The sequence below is a fragment of the Falco biarmicus genome, chromosome 2 (assembly GCF_023638135.1).
Source record: "Falco biarmicus isolate bFalBia1 chromosome 2, bFalBia1.pri, whole genome shotgun sequence".
Classification (NCBI taxonomy): domain Eukaryota; kingdom Metazoa; phylum Chordata; class Aves; order Falconiformes; family Falconidae; genus Falco; species Falco biarmicus.
In genome coordinates this window covers 117,844,992-117,858,284 of record NC_079289.1, presented here as the reverse complement: position 1 = coordinate 117,858,284, position 13,293 = coordinate 117,844,992, and the positions used below count along the sequence as shown (strand labels likewise).

Below are 13,293 nucleotides of genomic sequence, written 5' to 3'. Positions count from 1 at the left end.
GTTGCCCCCTTGTTGAAACTTTTTATCAGCACTTGAACAGGGAAGAGGAGACGTTGTTTTTCGCGCTCTAAGCCTGTTAGCATTGTGATGCAGAACAGGGAGAAAAAGGTTTTGCTCCTGCTTTGTGATTAAAAACAAACGACATGTGTAGTAATTTCTGTTACCTTCCTTTAACAGAGCTGGTGAAGTGCCTCTGTTTGTGTTTCTAACTATCTGGCACTGGGATGCTTGCTGCAGTTTGGGTTGATGCAGACTAGGTGGAGTAAAACTGAGGCTGTAGTGTGAACAGCACGGGGCTGAGGAAACATGCATGAAAACAGACTGCAGATGGGTGACATAAACAGGATCCCCAGGCTGTGACTGAGTAGGCAGGCCCCTTGAATGGCTCTTAGCAACGCCCCTGCTTTGACCCTCCTCATATGTGAGGAAAATCAAATCAATACACTGTTCTTCAAATCACGATGCTGCAGCAGCAGCAGGGCATTGTGGCAGCCTCCGTCTCTTAAATTCATCAAGGCTTTTCGGTTTGCTGGTCGCTGGATATCCATCCCTGCATCTCAGCTGAGGAAGACCCTGACTGCATCTTTAATCGGATTGCTCGAGTGCCCATGTACAACCTCCTCCTTATTAGCAAGTATTAGGTAGGCAAATTTAAAGTGCTTTTGGATTTGCAGGCAGCTTTAACATTGATCTGAGAACTCTTATTGTATTCTCTGTCATCATAGCAGAAGCTTCTCTTTAAAACCTGCTGTGTTTTAAATCTTGCTTTGCTGCTTTTGGTTTTTTTTTTGGGGGGGGGGGGGCTGCTGTTTTTTACCTTCTTTTTTTTTTTAAAAGAATGTTGTAGCTGATTTGTGCTTTTGGAAAAGGATATTCCCTCGCTGATCCCTCCCCTGTTCTGCAGAACAGTTATAACCGGTGCCATGCAGTTACTTTCAGTGTTGATGAACATCTGTTCAACTGCCTAACGTATAGGGCAGGCTGCTCACTCTTTTAATATTTAATTCTCCGGTGTGTACTTCAAAGCCGCAGATCAGGACTCTACCCACCAAGTAAGTTCTGCTTTCGTTCCAGAGATGGCTAACAGAGGACCAAGCTATGGCTTAAGCCGAGAAGTTCAGGAAAAGATTGAACAGAAATATGACCCGGAATTAGAGTCTAGGCTGGTGAACTGGATTGTTGTACAGTGTGGAGAGCAGATAGAGCACCCTCCTCCTGGAAGGCAACATTTTCAGACTTGGTTGATGGATGGAACGGTAAGTGTTTTGTCCAGTTACGTACTTGCATGTGTCTATATGCACAGTGTCCTTATTTTCTGTCTTGATGCAGCTAAACTGGTCAGAACTCATAGCCAGTGCAGAAATAGATATCAGCATCTGATTTATTTCCCTTTGACCAGGAGTCCTAATCTCAGAAGATAATTATTTTACGAGTGCACGGTACTTCTGATTCTTATGAGTCATGCATGTTACATATGAGTATGACTCATTCCTTCAGCATCTGATACAGTTAAATGAGATCTGTTTTAAAAGTATACTTTTCTCTTTAAGAAACAAACAGTCTTTACAGGGAAAGGCGAAGAGAGACAGAAAATCTGAAGGATTGGGTTATGTCATAACGGTTTTCTTCTTCGGAATAATTCTGTAGCTAAAACATTATATTCCATTGGTTTATTGAACAACAGGCAGATGCTGCTGTTTGCAGTGGGCTGTAAGAATACGCTAATCATTGAATCTCTGCCAAAGTGACTTTAACAATATTTCAATTGATATTGCTTATTTTTTTGGCTCGGGCATGTGGCTTCTTCTCTGTCAGTTGTTATATAACCTTTACCAGTGATTGCTTTGTTGTTTCTAGCAGATTAGGATTTATCTGGTCGGGCTATTGCCATCAGTTAATGAAAGCTTTAATGCATTTATAATACACTTTTATTATTATCAGTTCACTTCTTTGTTTTCAATTGAAGAAATCATGTCCCTGACAGAAACTGACCTGGTCAAAAGCATTTTGCAGCATCATTTCACGTGTGGAAATTGACTTCCAGTTTGGTAACTGCTTTGTAATTTTGTTTCTCTCTCTAATTTCTCTCTCAGCTGTTATGCAAGTTAATAAACAGTTTGCATCCAAAGGGAAATGAGCCCATTGCAAAGATCTCTGAATCAAAAATGGCTTTCAAGCAGATGGAGCAAATTTCTCAGTTCTTAAAAGCTGCTGAAATCTACGGAGTACGAACAACAGATATTTTCCAGACAGTGGATTTATGGGAAGGTAAAAGTAATAAACTGGAAGACAGCTTGCAGTCTTCATTTTATTTTGCTTTGACGTATTGCAACAGTGCATTTTGTCTAAGGCATATTCCTTAATGTAATCATCTTTTGTTTCTGTTTGCCTTACCTCATTACCATGTTCTTCCGGTGATGCGTTATCTCCTCTGAGGGATTTATACTACCCTGAGGGCAGCCGGAGCCCTTTCCAGGCTCATGTGTTACCCCAAAGCCCATCATTCTGATAGAAATCCACAGACCTAATAAAACAAATGCTAATGATTTCCAAGTAAATGGCTTCTAATAGCAAATATAGAAACCCTTTATTTTCTGATGAGGAGATTTTATTGCTGTTTTCAAATTATAAGCAAAGCTTAAATTAGAGCTATAAAATGCATTCCCAGGAGCATCTATGCCTCTGTGAAGCTTATGAGGACTCATTTATGACTAGCAAGAAGCAAAACTCACTGCTAACACCATGTTAGCTGAGCATCTCTCTCTAAGGATACAGTCTTTTAGGAAAGGTCACTATGGCAACAGCAAAAAAATCCAGAGTACCCCTGGGGTTTTGCACTAAAGCCGGGTGAAGGCCATCTCCATCCCGTGCTCAAAATGGAAACTGAGCGTTCTAGTTCCTGAAGAGCTGAGTCATTTGTGCATTTGAGTGGCTGGTTTTGCCCACTTCTGTGGTGCTGCATCCCTTCCCGGTGCTCTAACCAAAGGCACTGTATACCCTGCGTCTCTCCGGGCAAGGTGATGCAGAATGCTTTGTGTGGAGGCTCAGAGCGGGGACAGCTGGAGGGTGGTGAAAGGGTCAGGATCTGCCGTGAGCATGAAACAGTGGAGAGAAGAGAACAAGCCACTGGGAAAACTGGTCAGCGTAGTTTGTGTGGGACCACACACGGAGCAAAAATAGTGGCGTCTATTCGTCAGGATACGTGGAAGAGCTTACTGCTTTGGAGGACAGCTCGAGGAGGGGGAGACTGGGGAGCTCTTCATGCGTGGGTTAGAAGGGAAGGGTACGCTGACTGCCAGAGTTGCTGGGATCTGTAATGTTCTGAGGGTTTTCAGGATTTGCTTGACAAGTCCTGCCTTTGGGCACAAGGGCAGGATTTTTTCTTCCCATCCAGTCTTTAGTGTTTCATCCGCTCTCCCTTTAAATGTCTTAAATTTAAGGGATTTTTGCTTCCCTGGAGTAACACCCTCCCGCCGGCAGCCTAGCAGATTGTTGAAAGAGAAGCTCCATCTATCTTGTAAGGGATGATAATAGCTCGTTGCAGATGCTGTTCTTTGCAGTCTTTTGCATTTCATAACGGCTTCACACCATGCAAATGCAAGTATGGTACAACGATCCTTACAATGAAAAGGCCTTGCTTTGAAGACAAAAAGCTCCTAATGATGGTGGCTCTCTCCTCATTTCCTTTCACTCATCACCTTCTTTCAACAGATGTAAGGAAAAAAAGCTGGTAACTTCCAGAAGACGGGAACCTAGGAAGGAGACATACAAGACTCTTCTCCGCTGTTATTTTAGGACTTCCCGAAACTAATCTGTGTCTCCTCACTTTCCCACTCCCTTTTCATCCGTCCTGCTGCTCATTTCAGTGCTGAGATGAAACAGTATGTCTCTCCAGCAGTGAGTCACTGCAAGCTTTTTATGTCTAACCATAGCTCTGACCTCTGGCATCCGTGCTGCTTCAGGGCTGAATTGTCTGAACCTGGATGCATTAGCTGGACAGAAAGGACAGTCTCTTTTTCACAGTTTCCTAATTACAGCACTCCTATACCTCACACCGTAACCTCTTTAGAAAGAGATGTCAACGTATGTTTATAGGGAAAGAAAAGTATGTGTGACTGAAAAACAGCTTTTCTCTGGCACTAATTGTTTTCCGAGAGCTTTTGCTTTGTAATTCTTAGTAATGATTAATGAAAATGTTTTAGGATGCAATCTGCTGTTGGCTGTTTCAAACTCACTCAGTCCATCTGGTGCATTTTTCTGCATCTCTGTGACTTCTTGGTCCAGGAGAAGTATCACCTCTCTTTTGGTCCTTTCTTACATAAATGCTGAGCAGCTTTCCCTAATCCATGCCTAAGATACTGTGTTCACTGTGGTTTTTACAAATCTCTCCCCTGTATATTTCCAGGCAGGCAAGACGCAGCTGTACCTCTGGGTACTTGTTCAACCTTTACAGAAAGGCATTTCAGGAATACGACGCAGATCAATTCTCCATCTTTGGGTTTGAACCTTCCCCTTTCTTGACCTGGAGAAGGCAGCCTTCCAGCCAGGTTTCCCCCAAAGAGAAAGGCTTAGCACAAGGAGCGAGCAGAGGTCCCTTCCTCCTTGGTCAGGCAGTGCCAAGATCCTCTACGAGGCTGTGCTATTCAAAGCACGCTGCAGAGGATACTGAAGATGCAGGAGAAGCGCTGTCGGCGTGGGTCCCTGCAGCGTGATTCAGGGAGGCTGAGGCTGGGGGCCGGGCAGGCAGCCCACGTAGCTGTCAATGAAGGAGCTGAGGAGAGGCACTGACCGCAATTTTCTGCAATGCCAGAGTCAAGCCTGGCTTCGGGGAGTGTGTATGATCCCTTCTGTCACCTGGCTGCAGCGTTAGGTGACTTTCTCCCTGGAAATGTAAAATTTTTCCGCTGACCATCGAGCCCCTCGCACCCTTCTCTGGGAGGGGGCAGATGTCATAAGACCACATGGCTTTGGGGTCTTCTCCCACCCGCAGCACCCCTCATACGCAGCGAGGAGGCTGTGTGACACAGGGCCGTAGCCGTGGCTTTGTTTTGTCACGTGGCACTTGGCTCCCACTCGGTCTGTTTTTCCCCTCCAGCGTCTCCCACTCACCACTGACAAATAAAGCAGAGCCGAGTGCAGAGCGGGGGGAGCTGCCAGATGGCTCCGCGAGGCTGATCGTCATAGTTTGCTACCCGTCCTTTGTTTCGTTTTTCTTTTTTTTTTTTTTTTTCTGTGCTTGCCATCATTATTCAGCTCATTCGCTTTTAAATCCTTCTTCACATCCCTCTTCATCCCAGGCAGTCACCGCGCTCCTCGTTATATGGGAGGCATCCCAAGGACGTTGTATGTGGCATCTGTTACAGCATATGGTACATCTGCTGCTTTGGGGAGCTCGGAGTGCTGCTGCCTCGCGCTCTTCCATGTGCCCCTGTGTACGTGCACGTGTGGGATGTCGGGTCTTCAGCTGCCCTCTTAAGCGAGGACCCCATCTAATGCAGTTTGTGTTACCAAATACAGGAAAACGAGGATTCCGGATGGCTGACAATTGGTTTTCGGAGCAAACGGTCCCCTGCAGATAGGGTTGCTAGAAGCTTTAATAGGCTGTATGACAGCTACAGTTGGAAGCTGCTAAATGTTTTCAGTTTTAGGGTGTCTTCCTCACCTCAGCCGGTGCGTTACACGTTTAGGTTTGTATGAACCAAAAGTCCTGAACTGCATCTGCCTGTAATCAGGGTGATGCATAAACATAAACACCGAATGTGCAGTGCTCGCTCCCCTCGACACTCAGCTGGCCTACAGCGATTTTCATTAGTATTGGTCCACTGGAGGTATTTTTGAAATCTGTTATCATCATCATCATGTCTCTAGTATCTCATGTTTTTATGAATTACTTATTTTCCCATGTGAAAAACTTACAGTCGAAATCAGATCTGTTAACTAGAGAAATTATTTTAGGAAAGAGGAGGAACTGGAAGAGAATGAAAAGGAGGGGAGTCATAGAAACACGGAAGGATTTCAGACAAAGGGAGAGGCAAAAAGAGATTTCCAGCAACTTACCACCTTACACAATTGGAAATACGTGCTGCAACTCATTTTTGCTAGAAAGTTTTCCGAAAATTGATATGTCTGGATTGGGTAATGAGTTAGTCTGTCTGACTGTGATGTCTTTATGTTCCCTGCCCTTTTTACACCAGGTGACAAAATGCCAAGGGAAGAACCAAGAAAAAAAGGAGCTACCTTAATTTTTTTAAAATCTCCATGTCTTCCTTGTTTGTTTTTTTGATGGGGTTTTCTTTGTTGGTTTTTTTTGGGGGGTGTGTGTTGCTTGGTTCTTTCTATTTTTTTTTAATTCACTGAAGGAAGCAGCAAAAGATGTTGTCCAAAAAGGAAAATTTATTTATTGTCCTCCTTTCGGAAGGAGGGGATGCCATTTTTTAAATGCAAAGCTGTATAGAAAATGAGCCTTATATTTCGAAGGTGTAAGGTGCGCTCTTGCAAACCTGGTGAGGTTTCAGCGGTGTGGAAGGCGTGTCTCTGAGCAAGTGACAGGCGACCTCACCGAGTGCAGGTGGGATAAATCATCCCCTCAGAAGCTTTTCTCTCACAGTTGTTTATGGAGGGAACCTAAACAATTAGTGATGGCCGAACATGTAACTTTGACTTAGCCAAAGATGAGGTGAGCCCTAACTTTTTGAAACGCGAGATGAAGCGAGGTAGCATAGGGGAGAAGTGGAAGAACATTGGCCTGGATGGCAGGAACCGAAGGTACAAAGCTGCAGAGCATCCATTTTTGGCAGCCTGAGAAAGGAAGCTGGTAGGAAGGATCTGGGAGGTGGTTTGATGGTTAAACTGGGAAGGACTGATACGAGTTACCTGCACAGGAGCTCTCCAGGACTGCTGTGAGCTCTGTTAGCACACGGACTGTCTGGAATTGCCAGGAGTTAAATGATGGGATCATTTTTACCAGTTTACAGCTGAAGAAACTAGAGACACAGCACTGTTATTTAACACACAGTTCTCCTCCAGCCACGTTTTACTGAGTATATTACCCTTCTTTGTACACAAAAATCGTCTCTTCTTAGGAGAGGATTTTGCCAAAAGGATTATCTAGAAGGATTTAAAATAGTACGGGGGAAGGCACTAAAATAGCCAGAGGCCTGGAAACCTGGAAATGTCTGAATTGTTAAGTTTTGATTTGAAGCTGTCCCTTTGATGACTTTTAATAAGATCTTGCATGTCAGTTAACTCCATTTCAGCAACAGTAAAATAGTGTTTATAATGTTATTAATGCACTTTTGCAGAGCAGCTGAGGGAGTTTATTAATACGTTGGATAAGACTGTTTATCAATGTGCCAAGCAATTTGTTGTGCAAGGATTTCTTATATTAATTTCTCTGTCTGGCTTTCTAGGGAAGGACATGGCAGCAGTGCAGAGAACCTTAATGGCTCTAGGCAGTTTGGCAGTCACCAAGGATGACGGCTGCTACAAAGGGGACCCATCCTGGTTTCACAGGTAAAGTCCAAAGCACAGCTGCTCAGAGCTGTCTTCCCGGGAAACTGGTAATATCGTCTGCCTTTTATGCTTTAAGGAAATTTATTGGAAAAGGAAGGGAAGAGTCTTTCCAAAGTTTCCTTGTAATGGAGGGGGTTTCTCTACAGAGTCTAGAGGAGGGAAGCAAAGACCTAATCAGGCAGCAACATTTTCTACCCTTCGCTGGTTCCCAGTTACCAGCATTACTGCTAGGCGCACGTCTTATGATATCTTGTCAGCCTAAAGTTACAGCCCCCGGGCTGCTGGGGAGGAGCCCCGTGGGAGCTGCGCAGCGCAGCCTTTCCTTATGTAGCCCCATCACACCACCCTTACGTGTCCTGCCTGCCCCAGCGCCAGGACGGCACTGCTGGTACCAGGACGAAGGAGCACGTTGCCCCTGGCTCCAGCCCTGACTGCCTCCTGGAGGCATCCCTTTTGAACAAGGCTCTTAGAGGTTCTGTTGGTGTGGACGTCTGTGTGGGGGCACCCTGCTGGGTGGGTGGCTTTCAGCAGAGCACCCAGGGAGGAGTGCAGCGTCCTGCTCCAGGCACCTTTGTGGTATATCCGTCTTGCTGTGTGAGGGGCCCACGCTGATCACTGAAGAAAAGGCGTGATTTTCTTGCCCACTGATGTTATCCCTGACTTTTATTCACTAGAAGGAGAGCAACAATACTTAGGAAATTCAGTTCTGATGACAGTAATCTGTTTAGCAGCTTCGGCTAATCCTCTATATCCATTTACGAAGAAAAGGGAACGAAAATGGCAGCAGCCATGCAGATTTGTGTGTCCTAAGAGTGGCTGGCAGGAGAAGTGTACTTTTGCCTCACGTCAGATAACAGAGAGAAAGACTAATGAAGACAAGCCCGTCGCGGGTGTCTGCAAAACCCCGTACAGTGACCCCTTTACTGAGCAAAGAGGAGGCATGAGCCTCTTTCCATTGTTCATCAAACAAAAAATGATTTCATTTCCTAGTCACCTTTTTTCTTGGGGAGTACCAGTTATCTGTGAAGAATTTTCTGTCTTGGCAAAGCTGTTTATGTGCTCTAAAACTCCATTTATTTTGGCTAGGGAGGCTGAGAAGCAGGGACAGGAAGAAAAGGAAATCCTCCTAAGTTAGCCCTCCTGCCCCTCAGGCATATTATTGACATGAGATTCTGCCATCCATCTGACATGGATTCTGCCATCCATCTGCCAAAATGTCTGAGGCACGTTAACGAAGAGAGTGCTGCTGCTTGTCTTTGCTTTCCTTGAATTGTCTGAGCTCTAGGTGGGGCTCAGCAGAAGTAAAGCCGACTTTGCTTGGTTTGTCTTAAACCTTGAGCTGGTTTAAGCGAGGCTAAGGGAGACTTGAATTTTAGGTGAATAAGTGCAAACTCCTATGCATTCTTTATACAGAATTAGTTTAAATTAACTTAGTATAGTGCACAAATAGATTTGTATTTGCAGAATACAATTGGGTTTAAAGTTGGGTTCAAATCTAGTTACATGCTTTAATCTAAACCAGACATGAAGTCACTATGACCCAGACAGGCTTATTTGTTTTATGTAATGAAAACAAAGGCCTACATGGAAAAATTAATTTTCATCTGGACCCTTAATTGTGGTGGGAACAGTTTTTGTTGGCATAAATGAAGATGTGATCACCTCCTTTCTCGCTGTTTGTCCTGCCCGTACTGCTTGGATAGCCAGTCCATACTATTGCAGCCCCTGAAATACCATTTTATAGCCAACGCCTTAAGGAAAACTGAGGTTATTTCTATAAGGAAATACCATCTTGTGTACCAGGAGCTGTTTTCTCAGTAGCTTACCCATCCCCCTAGGCAGACCAAGCCCTCTCATTGCCACCCAGTGTTAATGAGTCAGGGCTTTCAGGCTGATTCCTGAAAGAAGGCAAAGTTAAAGGGAACAGGGATGTCCATGGAGGGACCTACAGTGCTTGAGATACCCCCACACTCGAGCCAAAATGTTTAACTTTCCATTGCCAGTGTCTCCCATACCCGGTCCCACCAGGCCCGACCCCCTGCTCCTTGCACACCCTGGTGAGGTTCCTGGGGCCACGGCTGTTACCTTGCGGGCTGGCAACCGTGAGCACTGCTGTAAAGTCGGCACAAAAAATTAACAGCTCTGGTGGGCTCGATTTGTGGGCAGGGGGATACCAGGTGGTGGCGGACAGGCCAGACAGAACCTGATGTAGTGAGAATACTGAGAACAGACTTGCCCTCACCTCTTTTTCTGCAGTCTCAGTTAAGGCCATTTCCATCTGTCTAAAAGCAAAACGTAAGTGCGTGCTGCCTGTCTGACCATCATGTACTAAATGTCGTCCTTAGAATGATAAAAATTACACCATGTGATCCAAACTGTATATGTAATCAACTTGTATTAGCATATCCAGGCTTTCCTTTAGTCTCTCTTTTTATTTCTTCTTTGCAGTTCTCTTTTTTCTTTCTTTTTTTTTTTTTCTTTTCCTTTGTTCAGTTACTTTTCAACTTTCTGTGGAATTACTCCACAACGCAGCTGAAAATTCTAGCAGGAAACAGAACAAAATAATAGACCGTGTTCCTGGGATTTTAATTAAAATAAAGGCAGACAGTGAACCTGAGATTCAATTAGGTAATAGGAGTAGTTCTGAAAACATCCTCTGATGGAGATCCTGGCAGTAGTTGGGTGCCTGTGTATGTGTTCTGGAGAAGAAATTAAGCAGCGGTGTGAGGGGGCTGCTGTCTGAGCCCCCGCCGGTTCTGCGTGCCCCCTCCCAACCTCGTGCTTTCTGGCAAGCACTGGGGCACCTCAGAGGCTGCCACGGGCTCCTGTAAGCCCCCGGCTCGTCTATACACTAACCCTGGAGACCCGTCCAGAAAAATGACAGGTCGGTACTGGTTTCCTGCGGATTTTTCTCACTTTTCTGCTTTTCTGGGCTTTCATACCAACATGGGTTCTTCTGTGATGTCCTGGACACCCTGAGCCTAGCGAAGAGTTGAAGTGCTCTTTTGGACTTGAGCCAGGATGCTCAGCACAGTACAGGATCGGACCCTCACCGAGAGGATCGTGTTGATGGTTTTCAATCACAGCAGGCGCCTAATCTAGCATTCTCATCTAGCGGTGGGGTGGGGAGGAAAAGGGGAACTGAAACTGATGCCATATCGCAGGGAAACCTGATCCCAGGACAAACAGATGCAGCAGGGAGAAAGATGGGCACTGGGTGGGAGCTGAGTCCGGTGGACTGAAAGCCTCCCCCAGTAAGGGGCTCCGCCAGCTCTTACAGCTTATTTGGTAGCCACAGGCTGATCCTTCTCCCTTGTAAATTACTTGGGTTTCCCACCTTGTGTAACTGAAGATTAATCCAGGGTGAACAGTTTCTCGCAAGGCAGCAGGGTACAAACTTTTGTGCTGCTTCTTAACCGCCGCTTTGGCCCTCAGTGCTGTTCTCAGGGAAAAGAGGCTCCTTTTAAACTCCAACAAAGGTTCATTGATTCAAAGGGCTTTTGAGACCAGGGACACCGAACAAAAGTGGTCAGTATGTTTTGACAGAAGATAAAGGACTGTCCGACAGTTAAGACACAGGTGCAAAGGGAAAGTCTATTGCTTAGAGGAGAGACATCTAGAAGTGGCAACAGAGCAATTGTTTGCTGCGGGCAACCATCATTCGCCCTGGGAAAATGAGCAAGTCACTTCTCTGACCCGTTGTTCCTCTGGGTACCTTCAGCTCTTATTTACTCCACTGAGTTAAATTATACCAATTTGTACTGTTGCTCTAGATGGGCATCAACTTGCATTACAGCACAGGTAAGCGTCTCATTGATAAGATCCCATGAACTACAGCTATTAAGAGATACAGGGCTTAACACAAATTAACCCTATCATGTGTGTCATATGCAGCACTACATAAATATTTTACCTGTTAGGGCTGCTGGGGAGGTCCCCTGGGGTTCTGGAAGAAGCGGTACGGTGAAAACCTGAAGTGTTGTAGGTTTGACTAGAGCGTGACTTCTAACTAACTGCAGGAAAGAATTACCCCAGCCAGTATTGTCCAGCCCGTGGGATGGTGCAAATGAAATATTCCATTACAGGGGGCACGTCTGTTAACATAAGCCAGTTTCAGATTGCTTTTCATGATCTTCTGGGCGTACGCAGAATGATGGGATGTGTGTACATTGCTTTTTTTGTGTGCATCTGGACAGGAAAGCACAGCAGAATCGACGAGGATTTTCAGAAGAGCAGCTTCGTCAGGGACAGAACGTAATAGGCCTTCAGATGGGCAGCAACAAAGGAGCATCACAGTCGGGTATGACAGGCTATGGGATGCCAAGGCAGATTATCTAAAAGCATCTCTGTCTGTAGAGAAAGCACTCCTTCTGCAGCATGGTCTGTTAAAAAAAGAAAAAATAAGAAAAAGAAAAAAAAAAGCTCATTAGTTCCCTTTCTGCCTGGTTTTTAATAGTTAGCGCTCTCTAAGGTTTTGGGGTATTTTTGGTTTGGTTTGTTTTATTTGCAGCTGCCAGAGTTCATCTAGGAACTTGGGTTTTCGTGGTGGTGTGTGTCAGTTCACAGCACGTGCGCACTGCTGCCTCCTACTTTTCACTTCTGAACTATGCAAAGACAATTATTCTGTATTAATTTATTTGCAGAGTGTTATCTTCTGTATTTGTCTCACGCCGCACTTGTATTTCAACCAGTAACCTCGTTCTTCGATTCAGTGATGATATCGTTTGACCTAAGAATAAAGAGAAATAAAAGACGCCTCTTAGACTCGTTATTTAAAAGAGGTAAAAGCAATTAAAACCAGCGACCACGTGGTACAGTGCCAAGGAGTTAAATGTTTTGAAAGGTCGATCTGTCTCTAGCCCAGAGCCCTCTCCGAGTGGCTCCTTGCTGTGGTGTTTACAGTCTGTGTTACGTGTTCAGTTTAGTGTTTGTCTAAAGGCACGCCCGGTGTATTTTCCCAACAAGAAAAGATACATTATCCGCTGACTGATCCATGGAGTCCCACCCGATTTAGCTCAGATTTCCCTTGGCCTGGTGTGCTGGCTTGATTGCAGCCAGCAAACTTTTGGATCGAGCTAAAATCAGTTTAATAGGGAAAGCAGAACCTGTGTGTGAAAAACAAAGGAAAATAAGGAATTAATTCCCTATTTCCCAGTGGCAGGCAGCCGTTTAGCCACTTCCTAGAAAGCGGGGGCCTCAGCACTGTGGTGGTTACTTGTTGCCCCAGGCATATCCCCTTCCTCCTCCTTTTCTCTGAGCTTTTGTTGTCGCCCGTGACGCCATATGGTCTGGGATATCCTTGGGGTCAGCTGTCCCAGCTGTGGGGGCAGAAGGAGGAAAGGGGAAGAGCCTGACGCTGTGCAGGCACTGTTTGGCAACTGTCAGTCACAAATCCCAAACTCAAGTCTCCGGACCCGGGGAGTGTCTCACCGCAAAAGGACAATCTGTCAGACAGACCTGAGAACAGGCTTTACCTTGTGAGCGTTGATGCTGTATCAAACAAAATGCCAACCAAGGTGTGTTTTAAATGCAAAAGAAGAACTAGAGAAGGGCCAGAATGCTGCTTCTGACCTGAGAAACGCCCACAGTTCAGGTTCAAATAGCGTTATGCTCACCTGTGACGGGCTGTAAATGCGGCTGGTAGTTTTGGGATGCTTCGCTGGAGGGTCGGTGGAAGAGCCGAGCGCAGGTTGCCTTGCAGCTGCATGGCATGTACGCTCGAGGGATTTGTGCCGTTTTCTTTGCAGGGTTTTCATGCCGTTAAGTATCTCTGCCGGCTTC

The 13,293-nt window shown here is 45.4% G+C and overlaps 1 protein-coding gene across 1 annotated transcript; it reads left to right on the top strand.

Annotated features, from left to right (window-relative positions):
* Positions 1–255: 255 nt before the first annotated feature.
* TAGLN3 (transgelin 3) lies at positions 256–12,266 on the top strand. Its single transcript, XM_056329614.1, has 5 exons — positions 256–641; positions 1,075–1,256; positions 2,094–2,268; positions 7,410–7,512; positions 11,709–12,266. Exons 2-5 carry the CDS (start codon positions 1,077–1,079, stop codon positions 11,848–11,850), a joined length of 600 nt encoding a protein of 199 aa, XP_056185589.1. The 5' UTR covers positions 256–641; positions 1,075–1,076; the 3' UTR covers positions 11,851–12,266.
* The last annotated feature ends 1,027 nt before the right edge of the window (positions 12,267–13,293 follow it).